Source organism: Dendropsophus ebraccatus, chromosome 10 (genome assembly GCF_027789765.1).
Source record: "Dendropsophus ebraccatus isolate aDenEbr1 chromosome 10, aDenEbr1.pat, whole genome shotgun sequence".
Lineage (NCBI taxonomy): Eukaryota > Metazoa > Chordata > Amphibia > Anura > Hylidae > Dendropsophus > Dendropsophus ebraccatus.
Window position 1 is genome coordinate 57,954,128 of NC_091463.1, and position 24,935 is coordinate 57,979,062.

At 45.1% G+C, this 24,935-nt stretch overlaps 1 protein-coding gene across 8 annotated transcripts in view; it reads left to right on the forward strand.

The window, feature by feature from the left end:
• SEPTIN6 (septin 6) overlaps nt 1–24,935 on the forward strand; it is a 79,137-nt gene that overhangs the window by 14,141 nt on the left and 40,061 nt on the right. The window contains exons 1-2 of one of the 8 annotated variants that reach the window (XM_069942841.1): nt 10,808–10,823; nt 15,075–15,136. The exons of 6 other annotated variants lie outside the window; for them this stretch is intronic. In XM_069942841.1, the coding sequence (XP_069798942.1) occupies nt 15,107–15,136 (30 nt within the window). In that variant the 5' untranslated portion in view covers nt 10,808–10,823; nt 15,075–15,106. Of the gene's footprint in view, nt 1–10,807; nt 10,824–15,058; nt 15,137–24,935 lie in introns of those variants that run through there. One more of the 8 variants, XM_069942840.1, reaches the window with a different exon arrangement.

The following is a 24,935-nucleotide window of genomic DNA, read 5'->3' on the forward strand; positions in this document are numbered from 1 at the left end:
ACTAACTTCCTCCCCAGCATGTAAGGTGCGCTGTGATTGGGTGAAAGAGTGCAACAGAAGAAGGGAGATGATAGAAGAGAAGAAAGCAGACATCATACTGATCTACAGATTCTGGTGACACATAAAAACAATAACCCTTTGCGATCCTTCAGTTTTGCAGCTTCCATATACACATACATAATACATAATGGCTTACTTTTAGTACTACTTTCATCACAACAATAATTCAATAAGTACAGACTTTTGTAAAGGGTGTATATAACTGCAACACCTCTAGTGGGACACCACAAACGTGCTCAGGGCCGGCTTCAGGGTTTTGTGGGCCCTTGGGCGACAGAGCCTCAGCGGGCCCCTTTTTAGAGCAAATCACATGGCGACAGTAAAACAGTAGGTTCCCCTCTGTGTAGCCCCCTTAAAGATTCCCCCTTCTGCCAAACAAACATCTTAGGCACTTCAGCACCTTCCTCTATAAAAGCTCCCAACAGTAACAGGACCCTCTTGGGGTCCCTAAAGTTTTGTCCTTTCTTTATGCCTTATTCTGTAGTTGGGATTCCATCTGTAGTTGTGCCCCCTCTCTTTACGCCTAACTGTAGCTGTGCCCCCTCTTACTGCACATATCAGTAGTTAGGCCTCCTTTGTGCCCCTCATCTGTAGGTGCCACTGTGCCACTGCCCCCACCAAAACTGTGCCACTGCCCCCCCCCCCCATCAACTGTGCCACTGCACCCCTAGATAAATTGTGCCATAGTCCCCATAAATCAGTGTTTCCCAAACAGTGGCTCGACAGCTGTTGCCAAACTACAACTCCCATCATGTCCTGCAAGCAGGGCCGATTCTAGCTTTTCTGCTGCCTGAGGCGGAAATTGAAAAGATGCCCCCCCCCATCATAAATTTAAAGCGGTTATCCAGAATTAGAAAAGCACAGCTACTTTTTTTTTTTTTTTTTTGCAAAACCAGCGCCACCCTTGTCCTCAGGTTGGGTGTGGTATTACAGTGCAGCACCATTCACTTTATCTGAACTGCAAACTGAAGACAGGAGTAGTGCTGCTTCTAGAAGAAAGCAGCCATATTATTCTAAGCCCTGACAACTCATTTAGGCCATACAATTTATTGAACTTCGTAAAGCTTGTAAGGCTTGCTGCACAGCATTGAGAGAAAATCCTCATAGCTTCATACACTCTGGGAATATAATAGTGCCACACACTGTGCCCTTTAGAAACAAGAGTGCCACACATTGTGCTCCTGGATACTGCCACATACCGAGCCCCCCAGAAAATGGTACCACATACCATGCTCACTTAATATAGTAGTGCCATACACTGTGCCCTCTGACTAGAATAGTGCCGTACACGGTGCCCTCTGACTAGAATAGTGCCATATACTGTGCCCTCTGACTAGAATAGTGCCATACACTGTGCCCTCTGACTAGAATAGTGCCATACACTGTGCCCTCTGACTAGAATAATGCAATACACTGTGCCCTCTGACTAGAATAGTGCCATACACTGTGCCCTCTGACTAGACTAGTGCCATACACTGTGCCCTTTGACTAGAATAGTGTCATACACTGTGCCCTCTGACTAGACTAGTGCCATACACTGTGCCCTCTGACTAGACTAGTGCCATACACTGTGCCCTCTGACTAGAATAGTGCCATACACGGTGCCCTCTGACTAGAATAGTGCCATACACTGTGCCCTCTGACTAGACTAGTGCCATACACTGTGCCCTCTGACTAGAATAGTGTCATATAATGTAACCCTTTGAACAGAGCCACATGCTGGAACCCCTGAAGAGTGACACACATATTATGTGCTCTGGTTATAACAGTGAAATATACTGTGCCCCCAAAATTAGTGCCACACACATTATGCCCTCTGAAAATGACAAGTGCCCCCCTGAAATATAACAGTGTAATTCACAGTGACCCACAAGAAATTATAGCTCCCTTCATTGGTAACCAACCTATAATCTGAGTTTCCACAGTAATAATAAAAGTATCAAAAGAGTTAAAAGTGAATGGGTTATAGGAGCTGCCAGGGTGTAACCTGTGTCCTGAGCAGCAGAGGAGGGAATCTGCACTCACTGTGACCTCCCTGACCCCATCACTTACCACTAACACAGCAGACCTGGGCCTCAGGAGCAGCAGCAGCCAAGGAAGAAGACGACAGCAGTGTGTGAGGGGGACACCAGCACTCTGCTCTGTGAACATCCTGGACCATCAGGACACTGCATGCCCGGCTAAGAGGCAGCCCAGGAGCTGCTGCACTGCATTTATAACAGCAAGGACTTATAATTTAGCAGCTTGTCCACTGAAGGTTGCCACCTGCAGCAACTGCCCGGACACTAGGATTTAGCAGTGCTGCACTGGGGGAGGTGCCTGAGCTCAGACATCTACTCGGCTCCCGTTTTCAGCCACCAGACATGTTCAGGACCTACTGAATGTATGAGGCTGTCCCTGCACACACTGCTCCTCAACGTCATTAATCTCAGTGCAGGTGGGTTTGACAGGAAGAGCGGAGGACACAGTTTACACCAGGAACAGTAAGTGAGTTGCTCAGCCCTGTTAGACTGACGTCACTGAAATCACAGGGACAAACTGCCGCCCCTTGTGGATCTGAGATTCTGCTGCCTGAGGCCAAGTGCTCACTTCGCCTCATGACAGAAATGGCCCTGCCTGCAAGTAGTGGATGATGGAAGTTGTAATTTTGCAGCAACTGGAGAGTGAGTCACATGTTGGAGAACACTGCACTAAATGAACTTTGTTTCCCAATGAGTGGCTTTTCAGCTGTTGCCAAACTGTAACTTCCATTATGCCCTGCCAGCAATGCATGGTGGGAGTTTTTCAGCAACTGGAAAGTCACATGATAGAGAACACTGCACTAATAAACTGTCCCACAAGTCACTGTTTCCCAGCAAGTAATCCTTCAGTTGTTATCAAACTACAACTCCCATGGACTTCCGGTTCCGGCGCCATGTGAGGAAGACGCGCCTGAGCTCCGCTCCGCACCCGCAGCTCCGGTGACAACAGCCCGCACACCCGCAAGCTGCCGCAGTAGCCACCAGTTGGTCCTCCCTTTACCTGGTTTGGGGATGGACCGATTTCTGCAAAAACAGGGCAAACAGCAAAAGCCCAAGGGCCGTGGGAAGACCCGGAGGACAGCGAACGGAGCCGCCAACATGGCGCCGTCACCCTTCTCGTCCAGAGCAACTACTCCTCACAGGTCAGAGAGCGATTCTTCAGGGGCGAGGAGGAAGGGGAGCCCTGTGCTATAGATTACGCTCTCCTGGTCGCACAGGTGGCAAAACGTATAGTCCCTGGCATACAGGAGTCTGTCACAGCCGCAGTGAAGGATACCAGTTACAGAAAGATATAGCAGCACATGGTCAGCGGCTCTCTGCCATAGAGGAAAGAGTGCGGGTCATGGAGGATGATTGTGATAAAGTACCTACCAGACTGCAGGCTGTGGAACAGGATAATAGACGGTTGTGGGAAAAGGTTGAGGACCTTGAGAACAGATCTAGGAGGAATAACCTCAGAATTATAGGAGTGCCTGAATCATTTAAACAGCGTAAATTGGTACAACTCTGTGAACATACTTTACCCACCATGCTGGGCATAACCCATGCCTGCAAAGTTGAGCGGGCGCATAGACTGGGTCCGGATCTCCGTCCGGGATCTGATGGAGGAGTGCCAGCAGGACTTCAGCAGAGGGATCGTCCGAGGCAGACCATTGTGAAATATCTAGATTTCATAGACAAAGTAGCCATCCAGAGGGCATTCAGGAACAGGAGAGAGCCGTTGGAGTTGGAAGGGCGCAAAATTTTAATTTTTGGTGATTTCTCGGCGGAAGTCACGAGACGACGCAGACTCTTCTCCCCTATATGTACTGAGTTGTTTAACAATCAGATTTGCCCTTCTTTATCCCGCTGTTCTCAGGATCTTTCATCCAGATGGGTCCTTTTCCACGTATTCTTCTCCAGAGGAGGCCTCGGCTTTCCTGAACAGAGACTTAGGTAACACCGCCCCCTGGCCATATCCAGCTCAACGCAGCCGCACTCTATCTTCTTCTTCCTCGTCCAGGAAACGTCTTTCCCCACCGCAGGATGATGACCCCCTTCGGGAGCACCCCACAGTCGCGAGACCGCGTGATGCCTCCCCGAAAGATCAAAGACTCCATTGCTCCCAGAGCCCGGGGGATGAACTGTGCTGACACTGGTCCTGGTAACTGGGGTGTGACAGCCTAAGGGGAGAATGAGACGCTGAGGTCCTGAGGGAAGGATGCTTGTAAACTCCCTACCCCAGTCACTTGTACTTGACTTTCATTGACTTACATTTTCTTTCTTCTTTTTTGGCTTACCGGCAGACATTGCTGCGACACTAGGGTCGCTTGGTATAGGCCCCTGATGACTCCTCCGCTACAGGAGAGATGTGGGAGGCTGGCCAATAGCCTTCCTTGGTTTTGGCCGTGGTGTTCCCTCACCCCCTTCCCCCCCCCCCTCCCCACCCCCTTTTTCCCCTGCTTTTTCACACTCCCCTCCATCCCCTTTATCCTTCCCTACCTCTCTCTTGTCTCGTACCCTAGCCCTGCCTCCCTTTTGCTACCCCTTTTTTTCCCACCTCGACTCTCCTTGCCCCCTTCTTCCCTATCCTTGCCCCCTTTCCCTCCCTATCCTATAGGGGAATGCTCACAGTCCTTCACATCTAGTGCACTAGGCGCTTCTGTCAGGTATCTTCCAGATCTGTTAGAATGGTACGCATTGTTACATGGAACGTAAAGGGCTTAAGTCCCCTCATAAGAGGAACATGATCTTGAGGCACCTCAAGAAACTCTTTCCTGATGTAGTATTTCTCCAAGAGACTCATCTCTCTCAGGCAGAGTTTTTTAGGCTCAAGAAATACTGGGTGGGAGCGGTCTACGGGTCCTCGGCAAAGGATAATAAGGCGGGGGTACTCATTTTGGTACATAAGATGTTTAATTATGAGCTTCTGTCAGAGTGGGCAGATGTAGAGGGCAGAATCTGTACTTTGCATATTAAAACACCAGGCAAGGACGTTCTCTTGGTTAACGTCTATGCACCAAATGAGGCCAATAAAGACTTCTTCTCTGTACTATCTGCCCGACTGCTGGCAGACTCTGTCCCCCACAGGATAATAGGGGGAGACTTTAATGCGGTCATGTCCCACCAGGAAGATAGGAAAGCGGGTAGGGGAGGGGCTGTTTTGCCTAGAAGTAGGGATAGGACTCTTCCATTGTGGTTCACATCCTTAGGGCTGGTTGACTCATGGAGATGGAATAATCCGGATGTCAGAGAGTTTTCTCATTATTCACATCCCCATGACTCTTGGTCTTCTTCTTTACTAACTCGTATAGATAATGCTAGGATTGAGGATACGATAATTTCTGATCATTCCCCGGTTTCTTTAGTACTACATGACATGCTACCAAGGGGATCTGATTTCCTGTGGAGGTTCCCTGTCGGGTTGGCCAGAGATGAAAACTTCAAAGCATTCCTCAAAGATTGGTGGCTTGAATATGCTGCACATAACTCTGAACACTCACACACCCCTCAGCTGTACTGGGACACTGCGAAGGCGGTACTAAGGGGGCGGATCATGGCATATGTAGCTTCTCTTAAAAAGGTGTCTCTTGCCCACATTAAAGCTCACAGCGATGCTCTTAGATCAGCATATACCACCTTTATTGCCTCACCTTCTCAGGACACTAAATCCAGGTGGCAGGCGGCTAAGGTGGCATATGAACACTGGGTGGAGAAAAAGGAAAATATTTACCGCACTTACTATGAGGCCGCTTTATTTCGGCATGGCAACAAGCCTGGTCGACTTCTGGCCAATTTAGCCAAGGTTCCCTTTTCTTAACATCACATCCAGGCACTTCGGGATAAGGCGGGCAATTTGCACTCACACCCTAAAGAGGTCAATGAGGTGTTAAGAGGCTTCTTTAAACAGCTGTACTCCCTGATATCCCTGATTCATCTGCCCCCAGGTGGGATTGGCTGGGCGACTCTGGATTGCCTACCCTCACCGATGAGGAGAGGAGCAATTTAAATGCACTAATTACGCTAGCGGAGGTCGCAAAGGTGATAAAAAACTTGAACCCTTGTAAGGCCCCGGGCCCTGATGGGTTCACTGAGGATTTTTATAAATTATTATCAGAAGAAATTTGTCCTACCTTAGTGTCCCTGTACAACACCTACTTGCAAGGTATGGCCGTTTCTCCAGTAATGAATACGGCTGTTATTAAAGTCCTCCCTAAGCCTGGCAAGGATCTTGCCTCTCCTGGAGGATACAGACCAATCTCTCTGATCAATATTGACCTTAAAATAATATCTAAAATAATGTCGGATAGACTAGCACTAATATTACCCCGACTTATTTCACCTAACCAGGTGGGTTTTGTGCAGCGACGGTCTGCTGTGACTAACTTGAGGAAGGTGATAGCTGTATTGGATGAGGTACACCTGCGGACCTGCACCCCTCCCCCGCCATACTCTTCATAGATGCTGAAAAAGCCTTTGATGCGGTGGGAGTGGGTGTGGGATGTCTTGCGGGCGATGGGGTTCTCCGGTTCCTTCATGAATTACCTACATTCATTGTATACATCTCCTCAAGCTAGGGTGGGGACCCCGGGCTTTCTATCGGCACCCTTTTCCCCGACAAAAGGCACCAGGCAAAAGGCCCCTATTGTTCAACATAGCTATAGAACCGTTAGCTAGGGTGCTGGCTAGACAGGACACTGCAGAGGGGATACGAGTGGGGGGCACTCCTGTCAACACAGCATTGTTCGCTGATGATCTCTTAATCTTCTTGGCCAACCCGACTAGGGATCTGTCGCAGGTCCTTGAGCGCTTGCTGGATTTTGGCATCCGCTCGGGCTTTCGAATAAACATAGATAAGAGCACTTTACTGGAACTGAGGGCTTCCTACTCTAGGCTAACGCAACAATCTTTGGGTACCACAGTCTCTTTCTCTAGAACTAATATGAGATACTTAGGGATCTTGGTGGGTACTAGCCCGGGTACTTTATATGGGCTTAATTATCCATCTCTTATCCAGACGATTTTGTCCTCTTTAGACCGTTGGAAAAAGCTTCCATTACCTTTATTGGCCAGATGCCATCTTATCAAGATGCTGGCCTTTTCATGATTACTTTACCCGATGCAAACTATCCCAGTATTGCTGAAACATGATGATATCCGCAGGCTGACATCGGCATTTACACAATTCATTTGGGGAGGAAAGCGTCCCCGTATAGCCTTGAAGAAGAGAGGTCTTAATTTTCCCGATCTCAGGCGCTACAATCTAGCCTGTCTCTTGCGCCATGGGGTCGACTGGATGAGGGGGGGAGGACCTTATTCTAATGTGCAGCTTGAACAGGGGATGGCTAGACCTTGGCCGCTTCAAGTGGTTCTCTACACGAAACTTCCTGCTCTTCCCTCCTATATAAAACAGAGTGTACTCCTCAGAGATACCATAGTAACGTGGAAATCTACCCTAAAAGATCTAGGTATACCCTTTTGTATTGGTAAACGGATGCCCTTGTGGTCTCATCCTGAGTTACCTCCGGAGATCAAGAGCAGGTTGTTTCACAAGTGGAGAGAAAAGGGTATTCTCTTGGTGGAACATTTACTACATGATACCGACCACAGGTATTTCACCTTTGAAGAGCTCAAAGACAGGTACAGGCTGGAACCAAGTCATTTCTTAGTGTACTCTCAAGTCATGGCTTTCCTGAAGCCTAGACTGAGAGTACTCACGCCCTTGTAACAATCGTCGTTCTTAGATGATGTACAACGGGTAGAGAGTCCTATACATTCCTTATCTTATCTTTCGTGGTCAATGAGGAGACAGATCTCGCTTCGCTCAGCACCACAGGTGTTCACGCATTGGGAGTCCTACTTTAATCAGCCTGATTTATTCAAGCCAATATTAGATGCCTGGATGGCGGTTCACAAGGCAATAGTGTGCGAAACATGGAGGGAAACGCACTTTAAAATTATACATAACGCCACTTATGGCTTTACTCTCCCTAGAACTCCTGCTAACCCTGAGCGCATCGAGGCCTGTCCTAATTGTCAGGAGATGAGAACAGACCTGGTTCACGGCCTGGTCACTTGCCCTATGACGAGACTTTTTTGGGTACAGCTGAGGGATCTTCTCCGAAGTAAACTGAAGGTTAATCTTTCCCTAGAACCACTATCACTCATGTTTCACATACCTCAAACCCCCTCACATCCTTGACTCATGTTTTCTTACTGGTAGCCAAGAGGTGCCTTCTGGCTAATTGGCTGGTCCCGCGTATGCCTACCCCTGATGACGTGGTTTCCCAGGTTGCCCGCTACATGCAGTATGATCAACTAGAGGTTCTACTTAATAAAGAAAATTCAACACAAGGCTTCTTTAAGAAGTGGAAAACCTTTATTTGTAGTTTTCTCCCCCAAGAGGACATGGAGCTGAGCTTCTCTACTGCTCTGGCCTCCTCTAATCAGGTCTGGGCCAGGGCAGAAAGGTGCAGGGAGTACAGAGCAGGCTGATTTGCAGCACAGAGGAGACACTGGCTGTCCGGGCAGGGAGGTGAATGTTCCCTACCTACCAGCCAGTCTGAGTGAGGAATGAAAGCAGCCCTGGCGGGACTGGGCCCCTAGGGATGCTGTGGGCCCCAGCACTTGCCCAGGTAAGCCGCGTGCTGACGCCGGCCCTGAATGTGCTCTCCCATGAGTCCATGCATGGATGTTTGTGTTTTATTTAACAGTGTTTTTTTCATGTTGAGCGTATTCATACTATAACGTGCATGTATCCAAGCAGAGATTTACAGGCACTATATTGCTGAATTTTGTCATTTGGTATGGTGTTACAATGTGTTATCTGTGGTTTTGCGGGGAGTTGCAGTTAAACCAACAGCATTACCGAGAGCAGACACAGGATGCTGCAGAGACACTAGAAATGTAATAGTGCTGCAAATTCTCATCTCTGTGATCTCAATTTGATTATCTGATATCTCCTACTCTTAATAATATAATACATAATAATTAGAGATGAGCGAACCTCAAGCATGCTCGAGTCCATCCGGACCCGATCGTTCGGCATTTGATTAGCGGGGGCTGCTGAAGTTGGATAAAGCCCTAAGGCTATGTGGAAAACATGGATATAGTCATTGGCTGTATCCATGTTTTCCAGACAACCTTAGAGCTTTATAGCTTCAGCAGCCACCGCTAATCAAATGTCGAACGATCGGGTTTGGATGGACTCGAGCATGCTCGAGGTTTGCTCATCTCTAATGATAATCTAATATACTCATAATAATAAGTATACTCATAAATAAGTATATAGGGTTCCTAGTATTAAATTTTTCAAAATCTAATTAACAGGAGATGTAATATAAAGCATGTTTTCAATTTACATTAATTATTATTATACTTACTTGTATCCAGGTCCAGTCTCCTGAAGGCAGCTTTTTAGTCTTGTACTTGTTAAAAAAGCTTGACTGAATGCAGGAAGTCCTGATCAGTACAGAGAGTCACGGCTCAATGTGTCCATCAATCAAATGACAGCCTTCTCTGTAGCGTGTAGATGAGCGGAGCTTATTTAGTCTCTTCTTTTCACCCGACACAAGACTAAAAAGCTTCCTTCAGGAGACTGGACCTGGATACAAGTAAGTATAGCTTTCTTTTAAAGCATGATAATTAAAAAAAATAATGAATGTAAATTGCAAACAAATTGCAAACATGCTTTTTATCACATCTACTGCTGATTTAGGTTTTAAAAGTTACAACAACAGTGACACTTAAAAAGAAACCTATGAGCAGATTAAACAAATCTAACCTGCTGATATGTACTTTTTGTGCAAGGACCACGAAGGATGAAGGTAGGTTTCTGTGCCATTGCCCTGCAGTTAGCAGTTAGATCCTTATGCCAATCGGGTGGTTTGGAGCACTGGGGGCAGGGCTACTGCCCCCAGATCTTGCCAGACAGATCAGTGCTTTGTGGGTGGTAGCCACGCCACGAAAGCTCCAAACCGCCTGATTGCATAAGCTTCTAAATACTAACTGCATAGGAACAGCACTAAGGATGAAGGTAAAAGACATACCTTCATCCGCAGCGCTCTGTGCACAAAAGGGACATATCAGCAGGTTAGATGCTTCTCATAAATCCTGAAAGACTTGAGATTTTTTCATAGATGTAAATTACAAATCTCTGGCACCAGTTGATTTGAAAAAAATATATTTTTTTGTCAACAACCCTTAAAGCTGTGTAGATTAGAAGACTAAATCACATTTTTTTTTTCTACGAATAAAAAGTACTGAAGTGATGACAAATGTCTTTGCTTTAAAAAAATTCACAGTGTTCCTTAAAAATCATTGCTGCATTATGTGGCTGGATTCTGTAACAGGATATGTGGCCGCTGCAGTAATTAACAGCGGACAAACAACTAAGATGTATGTAAGTTCGTGTTCATACAGTGCTGTTTGTTATCCAAACTGGGATTGGATACAATAAATGGTGAAAAGATACTGTAGGAAGGAGCCCATAGGCACAATGGGGGAGATTTATGAAAGGGTGTAAATATACACCTCGTGTATACTGCTCCCAGCAACCAATCACAGCTCCTTTTTTATTCTACCAGAGCTGAAAGCTGAGCTGTGATTGGTTGCTGTGGGCAGTTTACACCAGGTTACACCAACACAATGCTGTGCCCAATCCCCCCTTCCTTCAGTAGCTACAGTAGCCTACCCCACCATGAATGACAGTAGTGACAGCAGTAGTGACCGCCTGTCCCCAGCAGGGCTTTCTACATTTCTAAGGTGTCATATTAGGATCTTCCAGTAGTATAGTATATCCCACAGAATATCCTCTGTATAAAACCCCAGTATATGCCTAGTATAGCCCCCAGCGTAATACCCCTCAATATATTCCTAGTATAGCCTCCACTATATCCTCAGTATAGCCCCTCAGTATAATACCCCTCGGTATATGTCTAGTATATATGCTCAGTATGACCCCAAGTATAATATCCACCAGTATATGCCTAGTATAGCCGCCAATATACGCTTAGTATAGCCTCCAGTATATTATCCCCTAGTATACTCTTAGTATAGCCACAGTATATTATCCCCCAGTATATACATAGTTTAGCCCTAGTATATCTCCCAGTATATGCTTAGAATAGCCCCCAGGATAATATCCCCAGTATACGTTTAGTATAGCCCCCAGTATAATATCGCCCAGTATATGCTTAGTATAGCCCCCAGTATATTATCACCCAGTATACGTTTAGTATGGCCCCCAGTAATTATCCCCAGTATACTCTTAGTAATGCCCCAGTACATTATCCCCCAGAATGCACTTTGTATAGCCCCCAGTATATAATCCCCCAGTTTACGTTTAGTATAGCCCCCAGTAATTATCCCCAGTATACTCTCAGTACAGCCCCATTACATTATCCCCCAGAATGCGCTTAGTATAGCCCCCAGTTTATTATCCCCCAGTATATGCCTAGTATAGCCCCCAGTATATTATCCCCCAGTATATCCTTAGTATAACCCCCAGTATACTCTTAGTATAGCCCCAGTATATTATCCCCCAGTATACGCTTAGTATAGCCCCCAGTAGATTATCCCCAGTATATGCTTAGTATAGCCCCCAGTAGATTATCCCCCAGTATAGGCTTAGTATAGCCCCCAGTATATTATCCCCCAGTATGTGCCTAGTATAGCCCCCCAGTATATTATCCTCCAGTATATCCCTAGTATAACCCCCCCTGTATATTATCCCCCAGTATACGTATATCCCCCAATATATTATTCCTCAGTACAGTGGTACCTTGGTTTAAGAGTAACTTGGATTAGGAGCGTTTTGCAAGAAGAGCTCACAGTTTTTCAAAATTGTAACTTGGTTAAGAGCATTGCTTTGGTTTAAGAGCTCCCTGTACTGGGTGGGTGGGCGAGTGGGGGAGGGGCATGGTCTGCATAGTGTGGTCCACAGCACTGTCCTCTGACCCAGGAAGTCTCTCTCACCTTCCAAATCATAGCAAATCCACTTCAGGCTGGGGCTTACATCAGGGGACAGGACTGTGGAGGTAATCTCTCCATAGCTGTAACCTTTCTTTCCCTGGACAGAGAGTGCTGCATTTATGTGCCCACATGTGTCCTGCTCATTCCTTTATTCATTCCTATTCTTCCTTTATTTCATTCATTTATTCATTGCTCTCTGCAGTCTCTGTCAGCCTATGTGTTTCCCTTATTCTGCATTCCTGCTATAATGTGCCTGCACTCACACTCAGCTATTCACACTGCTGCTGTAATGTGCCTGCACTCACACTCAGCTATACACACTGCAACTATAATGTGGCTGCACTTACACTCAGCTATTCACACTGCTGCTGTAATGTGCCTGCACTCACACTCAGCTATACACACTGCAACTATAATGTGGCTGCACTTACACTGCACAGCTTTGTGATACTCACTTCCTGATTGGTCCATCCTGAAACCCCCCTCCCATTGCTGTCATGTGACTACACTGTCCTCTGACAGCAGCACTGCTTCTCTATTCTAGCCTGTCATACTACACTACTGCATTATGGGGATCTGCAGTTCCATCCTGCAGTGGATTTGGATTACAAGCATGGTCCCGGAATGAGTTATGCTCATAATCCAAGGCACCACTGTACCAGGGCCGTATTAACAGCTGCTGCTGCCCTAGGCACTAAGCCTGAAGACGCCCTATCTTCACGCACCTATTGGCAATACCAGACCTGACCAATACCACCATACACCCCACCCCCCTGAAAAAGACACCAGATTTAGTGGCAAGTCTGAACGGGAGGAGGGAAACTGAAAAAATAAAAACAAAAAAATTAGTTTTTTTCTGTCCCCCTGCTCCCTGGTGCTGCCCCCCTGCAAGGTGCTGCCCTAGGCACCGGACCACGGGTGCCTAGTGGTAAATACGGCCTTGCACTGTACAGTATATACTGTATATGCCTAGTATAACCCCCCAGTATATTATCCCCCCAGTATAGTATAGCTTAGTATAGCCCCCAGTATAATATCCCCCTGTATATGCTCAGTATAGCCCCCAGTATAATATCCCCCACTATACGCTCAGTATAGCCCCTAGTATATTATTCCCCAATATACACTCAGTATAGCCCCCAGTATAATATCTCCCAGTATACGCTTTGTATAGCCCCCAGTATATTATCTTCCTGTATATTATCCCCTAGTATTCCCTTAGCAAAGCCCCCAGTATATTATCCCCCAGTATTCCCTTAGCATAGCCCCCAGTATATTATCTCCCAGTATTCCCTTAGCATAGCCCCCAGTATATTATCTCCCTGTATATTAGCCCCCAGTATATTCTCTCCCTGTATATTAGCCCCCAGTATATTATCTCTCTATATATTAGTCCCCAGTACATTATCTCCCTGTATATTACCCCAGTATATTATCTCCCTGTATATTAGCCCCCAGTATATTATCCCCCTGTATATTACCCCCAGTACATTATCTCCCTGTATATTACCCCCAGTATATTATCCCCCTGTATATTATCTCCCTGTATATTATCCCCCTGTATATTAGCCCCCAGTATATTATTTCCCAGTATATTATTTCCCAGTATATTATCCTCCTGTATATTACCCACAGTATATTATCCCCCTGTATATTATCTCCCAGTATATTATCCCCCTGTAAATTATGTCCCTGTATATTACCCCCGGTATATTATCTCCCTGTATATTAGCCCCCAGTATATTATCTCCTTGTATATTATCTCCCTGTATATTATCCCCCAGTATATACCCTTAGCATAGCCCCCAGTATATTATCTCCCTGTATATTATCCCCTAGTATATTATCCCTCAGTATATACCCTTAGCATAGCCCCCAGTACATTATCTCCCTGTATATTAGTCCCCAGTATATCATCTCCCTGTATATTACCACCAGTATATTATCTCCCTGTATATTATCCCCCAGTATATTATCCCCCAGTATATTATCCCCCAGTATATATCCTTAGCATAGCCCCCAGTATATTATCCCCCAGTATATTATCCCCCTGTATATACCCTTAGCATAGCCCCCCAGTATATTATCTCCCTGTATATTATCCTCCAGTATATTATCCCTCAGTATATACCCTTAGCATAGCCCCCAGTACATTATCTCCCTGTATATTAGTCCCCAGTATATTATCTCCCTGTATATTACCACCAGTATATTATCTCCCTGTATATTATCCCCCAGTATATTATCCCCCAGTATATATCCTTAGCATAGCCCCCAGTATATTATCCCCCAGTATATTATCCCCCTGTATATACCCTTAGCATAGCCCCCCAGTATATTATCTCCCTGTATATTATCCTCCAGTATATTATCCCCCAGTATATTATTCCCCAGTATATTATCCCACAGTATATTACCCCCCAGTATATACCCTTAGCATAGCCCCCAGTATATTATCCCACAGTATATTACCCCCCAGTATATACCCTTAGCATAGCCCCCAGTATATTATCCCCCAGTATATACCCTTAGCATAGCCCCCAGTATATTATCCCCCTGTATATTATCCCCCAGTATATACCCTTAGCATAGCCCCCAGTATATTACCCCCCAGTATATACCCTTAGCATAGCCCCCAGTATATTACCCCCCAGTATATACCCTTAGCATAGCCCCCAGTATATTACCCCCCAGTATATACCCTTAGCATAGCCCCCTGCATCCATCCCTCCTTCCTCTCTGCACCTTACACCGCTTCACATTCTCACTAGTCAAATCTTAATGACATTTCAATGAAAAGAGGAATAATCCATTGCCTCAAAATAGGGGTCCTCTTTTTCTAATTCTCCGCCTTCCCCGCTAAAGTCATCGATGACACAACTACCAGGATACTGTTTCCTCTATCCAAATATCTTATGTTCCAATTGCTATTTTTCGTGTTAAACCTGCTCCTATGACCAAGTGAAGTAGGATGTGTGAGGGGCTTCACCCCCCTCCTGCGGCCATTGGTAGCGCCCAGATTGTAACAGTTTCTCTTTGTAGGTTTCCTGTTCAGTTTCTTTGAGGGATTGACCATGGCGGCTACTGAGATTGCTCGGCAGATGGTGAGTGCAGCTGGGGTGCGCGGCTCTGTGAGGGGGCAGCGGCGTATATACGTGTCTGTATACATGTATGTGTGTGGCCGCATGTCGTCATGTGTGAGGAGCGGCACGGTGCACACATAGCGGTTGTGGGGCGCAGCTTCCCCTGGTACATACACCGTGTAGCGGCTCGGCTGCACCAGCTCAGCTGCCAGGCAGGGCGTTGGCAATGTGTAGGCTGCATGGCATAGGGGGGAGGAGAGGGAAGCCCCCAGGTCTGCTAGCAGGTGCTGAGATGCCAGGCTGCATCCACACAGGGGGCTCCCACATCCCCTGACATTGCCCCTGGCTTGTCACACTCTCCTGGATCCCCCTGTCTGTTCTTTGGGGAGGTTTTTCCCACTGACCTATAGCTGCTCCCCCTGTGTATATATCCTGTATATCCGCCTAGGACTTGTATCATTTCTATCCATCCTCATCCATTCGTGTTGATTATTGCTAATTCCGCTTACATTGCGCCATCACTTGATGATAAAATAGCTTCTGTAAGTGCTCCATAAGACGGCTATTGATGGGTATTGGGCTGTGTTCACATCTGGTATCTCTGTGATAGAAGCAGAAAAAAAAAATCTGTTACATGACTGACAGTGACGGCACCAACAAACGCCTTTGACATTAAAAGCCATCTGTTGGTACTGTATCGTGCTCAAGTGCCAAGAAGGTGTTGCTGAGCTGCAGTATGCACGCCTCCTCCTTCCCTAATTTGACTGATTAATGTACAGGGCTCCGTATTGGAAGCCAGGCAGGGAGGAGGCCTCAGCTCTGTAACACCTCCATGACACTTGAGTTTAAAAGGAAAATTTTATAACTTTGCAAACAACCATCAGCTAAGTGTTGGGTACCATTTGTTCTGTGATCGGACAGCTATTCACCCATGTTGACAGCTCTGAGCATGAGAGAGAGCTGACTGGTTCCAGTTAATGGGATTCATTAGGTTTCAAGCATGGTATGAAATATTTACTGGGTAACATAGTTCAGCATGATCTGAGCTGTTCTGCCCTCTTGATGGAATTTGCAATTGGGACTCCTAATGGAACGGCCAATGCGGATGTGAGCGGAGACTTATTTGGTAATCCCAATGCACAACTGTTCTTATCCTAAAGCGTCTCAGTTATAGACAAGTGCTGAATTTACTTTTGCAAATATACAGCTGTAAGAGGTACGTGTAGCCCTAGCTTTATTGTCAAAGGAACCTTTTCCCAAAAAGAGATGGCGAAACCACCCCGGCAAGAAGTATTAGTGAAGAATCCCCCAAAGGTTTAGTTCCCGTAAGTGTTGGAGGATTGTTCTTCAGTTTTTCTGTTTTTCCAGAAAACAGAACTGATGCAAAAGGAATGAACAGTGTTTTCCAAAGGGCTCCTCTCCTTGGCTTTTTAGCTGCTTCGTGGATGAGCCGTACCTTCAAAGCCAAGGACGGGATTTGGTCACATTGTGTGAAATTTGGAAAGCTTTTCCTGATGGTCTTGTTAGGAAAGCTGGCAGTGGCCTGAGCAAAGGAACTGTGTCATGGAAAATGGCCCCGATGATTGCAGCTGACAGCCATCCTCTGTGCTGATGGTTTAGTCTTGTGGAAATCTAATTTTCTGTCTTTTATATGTACAGCATTATAATGCTAGTGCCCGGTAACATACTTGTGGTTGCATGATGCAAGGATACTCCCAAAAGAAAGGGGCAATAGGTTTCATTTGTCCAATCATAGAGATATGCTGCGTTTACACAGGCAGATTTATCTGACAGATTTTGGAAGCCAAAGCCGGGAATGGATTTGAAAAGAGGAGAAATCTCAGTCTTTCCTCTATGACCTGTTCCCTGCTTATAGTCTGTTCCTGGCTCTGGCTTCAAAAATCTTTCAAATAAATCTGTCTGTGAAAACGCACCATTACAGATTTGGAGCCACTTTCATCTGTTTTAGGCAAAAAAAAAAAAAAAAAAAAAAAAAAAATGATGAAAAAACTGATGAATTTGTCACTTCTTTTTTTAAAATCTTTTTTTTTTTTATAATGGGACTTTTATCCATTTTTGCATAAAACAGATGAAAAATACAGATGGCAAAAATGCAGTGTGAACCTAGCCTTATAGAATGGAAGCAGAAACACTTCTTTATAGAAAAGACTGCGGACATATAGCAGGAGATTTATGAAAGGGTATAAATATACACCTGGTGTAAACAGCCCACAGCAACCAATCACAGCTCAGCTTTCAGCTCTGGTAGAATATAAGAGGAGCTGTGATTGGTTGCTCTGGGCAGTTTACACCAGGTGTATATTTACACTCTTTCATAAATGTCCCCCATAGTATACATATAATAATGCTGCTATCAGGTGTGGACAAGCTTCCCAATTTTCAGAAGTGTGTTGACAGAATACAGACTGCACCTAGCAGCACCCACCTCTGCATCTACGTCACAGTAGTAAATAACCCAGAATTCCCTGCAGCTTTGTCAAGTTATGGGAATTCTGCTGATAATAAATGGAATAATGATGATCTCACACTTTACTCCACCACGGTTGCAACCAGAATATGCTCGGCTCTGTGCCAAACTTCTGGATGGCCCTTTCCAAAAGTGAAGGAAAGTATAAGTAATCTATAAAGATTATTGGTTAGGCTAGGGTCACATATGTATCGCAGAGATTATAGCATGCTGGAAACCTGATTGATCCCAGTGGATCGCTGCTGGGTGCTGTTGGTTTCTGGCATATAAGCAATCTAGCATGGTTAGTTATTTTTGTTTGTTTTGCTGTTATATTGGAACGATGGAAACAAAAAAATAAGGGGCATGGAAATGTACCAAAAAATGATCACCTTCCATTCAAATTCTGTGCCTGCAACCATTGTGCAGCATATTGAACAGCCAGACAGCCCTAGGGGGTAGTGGTGCATTCAATGTCAGGACCTTGTGTCCCTGTTTTGGATTATGGTAATTAGTTATTACGGCGTCTGCTGCCAATTCCCTTTTATGTGGTATATGATGATTGTTCTATTCCAGCTTTTATATGAACTCCTGATAAGTAAAAGTCTATTGTAAATTATTTTAGACTAGTCAGAAACCTGAAATAAAGCTGCAGATTGCCAAGCGCCCATCCCAGTGCATAGACCGTGCTCTGTGTGTTCAGGGATATACCCTAGCAGAGAAGATTCGGTTTTGGCTGTGGCACTGCAGCATCGACCTTGCTGTCCTTTTCTATTAGTTCAGGGAGGAGGATTTAGCAGTAAATAGTCGTATTGCCTTTGGGTAGAATATGGATTTTGCAGAGCATTAGATCTGACGTTTAGAAATGGCTAAATTGTATTCTGTCATATATTGCATGTTCTGCTCTACATAGATATTGCAGAGTGCTGGACGTTCATGACCATGTTGTTTGCTATGTATGGATTGATTTGCCTAGAATAAAAAGCATTGGAGCCGGAATGTTCTTGGTTATCATTCCGCCTAGCATTTTTCAGGGCGTAGAATTATAAGTATGGATCTATTGCTGTGGTCTCGCATCCTACCAGTGCTCAGCCAGACGGCCTCAACCATGACGGAAATAACTGCATTATAATTGGATTTAGTGAGGAGTTCCTCTGATGACGTGCAAGTGAAGCCTGCAGCTCTTGTTTTCACATGTTACATATTACTTCTTGTATTCTCTGCTTTAAAGAGACACTGTCACCCTCTTGCTGCCTGCCTACCAAGCTGGTGGCACAGCTGTTTTTATGGCAGTCAGTATATATACCATGTTAAGGCTGTGGTCTGTACAATTACAATGTTTTCTTTTGTCTTCTCACTAGAGAACTTGACTGATATAATGCAGTACAATGGTGCAGCCATTCTATTAGGCATATAAAGATGGCAGACCTGGGGTCCCTTATCAGGAACTGGGCTGCCATGGATATCCATTAGCAGCCTTAGATCATGAGGGGGCTGATGGGGTGACAGTGGGGAACACCTTCTATCTGTTAGACCACAAGGATGCCTCGGATACTATTGACTGTCGTGTACACTGTTAGAAAGCTGGGAATGGAGTTATCTCTGATCCTGGCCATTCCAGTAGAATGTCAGCTGGCACTCTGTTCCTGTGGTTTTCTAAAGACGCGAGATTTCCCTGCAACTTTCTGCAGATTGGGGTTATAGGTATAACATACCCTTAAAACAGTATAACATTACCCCAAAAATCAATATGATTTATGCTGCGTTTACACAGAACGATAATCGTTCAAATTTTCGCAATAACAATCGCATTTGAGCGATAATTGTTCTTTGTAAACACATCAAACGATCAAACAACCAGCAAGAAATTGTTCATTTTGATCTTTCAACAAGTACTCAAATCGTCGTTCGTTTGCTAAAAATTTGCAGATCGCTTTGTGTGAACAGTCTTTCAAAGATTAACCCTATGTAAAAGATGGGCTTAAGCGATCTTAAAAATGCAATAACAATTTTTCTTACGAATTTTCTAACGATTTATTCGTCTAAACACTGATCGTTATAAAAACCAAATCGTTGCTTCAAAATCCTTAAACGATCGATTGGGCGAATTATTGCTCGGTGTAAACGCAGCATTACTGCGCTGTATCTGATATTCCTGCATATTTGGTTATCTTGCATTTAATTCATGGTCTTGACACATTTTTGTGCATATATTTTTGGCAGTGTTATATATAATAGTCATTTCTAGCATCAGTTTCTGAATTTGCTTCAATAACCCTTGAAAATAAGTGAAGTGTGAACACGGTTAGTGTGAAGTGTGAACACATGTTAGTTTAGCCAGAATGCTGCATATTTCCACTTACATGACCATGGCTGAAACCAGCATCCCTGTCACTACAGGATAGTCTACTTAGAGAGGGAAGAATGAACTAGAAATAGGCTTAACTAGAAATGGCTGGACCCCATAGCAAACTTTTGATTGGTACCCCCCTTCCCAACTGACCACTAAGCCATCAAGTCTACCTGAAAGCGTTCATCAGGAGTGTTTGTAGTGAAAGGGACATTTGCAGAATCCAGGAGCCCCACTTGGCCACCTGGTCCTGCAAATGATGACAGCTCGGGGAGCATAGTGTATTGCAGGAGTGTGCAATTTGGCCCCTTGATGTTGTAGGCCCCATAGCAGCCGCTATGGCTGCTACAGTGGTAGTTACTCCCCTGGCTGTGACTGGTGGTTGGGTACAAGCTTATTGCTTGGTGACCCAAAAATCGCACTCTATACCTCTTAAGGCCCTATTCCACGGGTCGTTTAGAGGAGCAATATCGTTCGTATTCGGCCGATATCGGCCGCTACGAACGATATTCGTCCCGTGGAATAGAGTGCAACAATCAGCCGACATCGTTCATGTCGGCTGATCGTTGCAGTCGCTTGTTTTTCAACATGTTGAAAAACAAGCGACTGATATAGCAGCGATCTGCTGCCGTCGCTCCGTTGAATAGGAGCATCGGCAGCAGGCGCTGCTGTATCCTATGGGCTGCCCGGACGATCAGCGATCCCCCGGGCAGCCCCCCCAGCAGCTCCCCACCGCCCCTCCCACACTCACCCGCTCGCTGACGCCGCGTTGAATAGCGGCGGCAGCGAGCGGGGAACGAGGAGCAAACGAGAGCTAATAGCGCTCGTTTGCTCCTCCAAACGACTCGTGGAATAGGGGCATTAGTATTCTTAATATCTATGGACATACAAGGACCTCACATAACATGTAGGACAGAAGCAGCTTTACAGGCTAGTACGGAAGTGAGGTGCAGCAAACCTTTGTCATAACCACAGTTCCCCACATAAAACAGGAAATAGATTTGTTAGTCTTTAGATTGTCTTAAAAGAAAACTTTTCCTGTGAGATAGTTCTGGGCTCAGATCACCTCTTCACTTTCACTCCACTGTTTCTTTTTTGTTTGTATTCCTTGACCATGTGAATTCTTAGTTTGGGGAAATATTAAGCTTGACCTAAAATATTCTGAACATGTACAGAGAAAATCTGTACACTATAAAATTAACCTCATCTGAAGCCAGTTCAGCAGTTATCATTCAAGTACACCAGTTTTTGGCATTCAAAAGTTGCTGGTTTTTTTTGTAAAAGTCCCGTTTTACACAATAATTAGTGACTTTACTCTTCTGTTCCACTCACACCACTATAGGGGGGAGTGAGAGGGGCCTAGCAGAAGGGGCTGGGGAATGGTATAAATCATGGTAGAAATCTACTTCAGCAGGAATGGAGAGGCCTGAGCCACTTAATAAGTTTATCACGTCCTAATCCAGTGCACTGCTCCTAAAGGCCAGGGTATGACATACCGGGCTCAATAAAATTTTTACTATGGTGTTAAAAGATGGCCGCTTACATTACGTCGCAGTACTAGGCTGTTCCTCTAGAAGATTTGGCCTACATTTATTAATTGGTTTGTCTGTTTTTTTTTTTGTTTTTTGTTTTTTACCTAAACTGCAATGTAAAGTCACAAATCATGGGGCTCACTATGCATGGGCAAATATGTGCATCTGTTCCTGGCACTAGCCATGTTTGAAAAGTGCAGGTAAAAGTGTATGGGGTTTTCAGGGACAAATGTGGTCTCAAAGAGTTTATTAAGAAGAATATCAGAAAATTGTTTCATTGACTGTACATTAAGTTCCTGAAGGAGTGTGTAGAATAGGCACTGTAAATGACATTTTCAAAACATGAAGGGAGGTTGACAGCAATGCAAAAACACTTCATAAAAGGTCACTCAACCAGGTCAAGGTTGGGGGGAGAATGGGTTGCTGTCAGGGGTCACACTACATTTTTTTCCAGAGTGAAAATACTCCTCAAAGCATTTGAGTATTTTTAGCCAAAGAAGAATATGACATTTGCAGTAGTGCAAATAAACAATATCTAGGCATACATAAGAGGTTACTATTTATACAGGAAAACCATTACTGTAACTGCTTTCTTTGCATTAGTAGCAAATGTAGGCAATTCTAAATGTATCTTACAGCTACCATCATACAGTAATGCAATATTACCCCTATACTGCAACTGAATAAAGCACCCTGTACACAGAAATAGATTACCAATGGCAGCACCAGGTAATGTCTAAAGCTCCCCATAAACGTTGTACTGACATTGACTGAACCTGCCACTGGCAGTGGGTTCGGTTTTCCATATAGTGTATGGGGGCATCCTGAGTAGGGGTCTGACATGATGGACTTTCACTGTTTGACCACCTGGTTTTCTGAGGGATAAGCCACTGCCAGAGCTGTCTGGCTGTGGCTTACCCCTCTCTTCCACACAGTGAAATCAGGAACGTTTAGCTGTGCCAAAGCACCTAAAGTAACACTAAAACACCATGACCGCTGTCACTACAGACCCTATAAAAGATTACCGTGCAGTCATATGCAGTGACTTACAGGTAACATCTCCTCAGATCTGATGTTACCTGTAGAGCTGATGACGACCCTGCTGATGTGTAAGGAGACTGGTTTTAAAGCGGAAAATTGCCTGTACAGGTGTCTATGACTATTGTTCTGGCCTTAGAGCAACCTCTGGTCACTGAAGTGTTATCTTGTATGGGATTCATCAAAAGGACCCCAATATGCTATGGGTTGTATAGTACAACCTGATCAATAATGTAAACGAGCACCGATCTGCTAGATCAGCGCTCGTTTGCTAAGCCTATTACATGGCTTGACCATCATGCAGCAAGGGCTACACGGACATCGTTAACTCCCTTGTCTAGTGTTAAAGTTCATACATATCTGACCCTGCTCCCTGGAAACTCCCTGTCTTCTGGCGTCTGTCTGCAGCCGCCATGAGTACTGAAGTTCTGGCCTCTGAAGTGAGAGGCCACTAAACCAATCACTGGCCGCGGACAATGATTGGCTGAGCTGCCTGTCACTTCAGAGGCCGCCTCTGCATTTGCACCGATGGCTTCGGATAGAAGACAGGAGGGTTCTGGGGAGCGAAAAGATACCCGGGTAGTGTGGTCAGGTATGTATGAACTTTTTTTTTTTTTTTTTTTTTTTTTTTTTACACAAACGTTGGCCATGAATCCGCTGGAGCTTTGGCGTCGTAAAGCCACAGCTCCAACTTGAACTCCAGCTCCTTAAATTCATTAGGGTCTGACTCAATCTCCTTCATAAGTGGGCAATCAGACACCAAGGGAGTTATATATATCACACTGGTGTAAAGTAAGTCTGGCTCAGCAGCTTCTCCCTAATGTCCTACATGATCCTGGGGCGACTTCTGAGTGAATAAGGCAAAGATATAAAGCAACTTCTCCTGTATGTGCAGTGGATGCAGCCAGTCTCCAGCCTCCATGTCCTGAAGAACTCAAAACTAGACTAAATGGGTGGTCTTTTTCTGCTGACAGTCTAATATGTTTCAAACTAAATATTTACCATACATAAAGAAACACTGCTAACAATGGCAGATCCCTGTGCTGTAGAGGTCAGACATAGGCCCAGATTTATCAGCACTCTGTCAGTGTCTGTGTTCTTGAATCATTTTGGCTCCACAGGAACTCCCTGCTGTGTCCCACCTCAGTCACCATATGATTTGGGGCCGTGACATCACAGGATCGGTAGCCCGGCGGGGAACTAGGAGACATGACTCTTTACTGTGGCTCCAACTCCACAGCCCTGGAATCTACCTAATTCATCAGATTAATCACTCTGTGTAATAGGGCCTTTACATTGATTAACTTGGCACTGTGGAATAGATCAGGGTTAGACACAATTCATTTTTTATTTCTCGGTATGTCAGTGTTTTGGAAGTTAATCCAGTTCTTCCATGTGTTCATTTATCTGGTGGGTGCTCCTGGCACCTGAGCCATCAGACTGTTCCGTTGTTAGGATCTGCACATCTATTTTTGTTAGCTGAAATTAAAATCAGAGCTTTTTTTGACTGGTGTATTAAACTATATGAAGCTATATTAGCTTTTTTTTTTTTTTTGCACTGGGTGAGACAAAACGCTAGGTCCTAACATTATGGGTGGGTTCACACATAAGGAAATAGCAGCAGATTTCACACCGCAAGTTTGCAGCGAAATCTGCTGCGATTCCTAGTCAGTCTGTTTGACTGACTAGGATTACATACCCACAGTTGAATTTTCATCCCGCTGCGAGTATGTAAATGCCGTCACCCTTAACCCACAGTGGCCGGGTGAATACTTTACCAGTCCACTCTCCGGCCTGCTTCTGGGGCTCCCAACAGCCTGACGTCCCGCTCGGCCAATCGGTGCGCTGTCCCGCCACAGCCACTGATGGGCTGAGCAGGTTGTCAGGCTGCCGGGAACCCCAGAAGCAGGCCAGAGCGTAAACCGGTAAAGGGGGATAGTGTTTACATATTTGCGGTGGGATGAAAATTCCGCTGCGAGTATGTAATCCTATTCAAACTGACAGTACAGAAATTGCAGCGCATTTTCGTTATGTGTGAACCCACCATAAAGAGAAGCTATCGGCAGGATTGTGCTAACTAACCTGCTGACAGCTCCCTGCAGCCACCTACCTCACCTTTCTCGCTCAGTTTTTTTTTTTCTTTTTGTTGGTCCCACCATTTCAAAGAGCCTCAAGTGTTTAAAGAGACTCTATCAGCATTTTTAGGCTGTCCTATCTCAGGGCAGCATAAAACAGTGACAGAGAAGCTGAACAGAATGATGTATCACTTACATTATTCTGTGCAGCTGATACAGAGATATCCTCCTGAATAACATGGACAATAGGTAGTCCTCTCCATTATTAACATAAACCCAGTAATCCTGGATATTCATGATATTCAATCAGCAGCTGGAGGGCGGGGGGAAGGGTGTGGCAAGAATCCTTTTCTTCTGC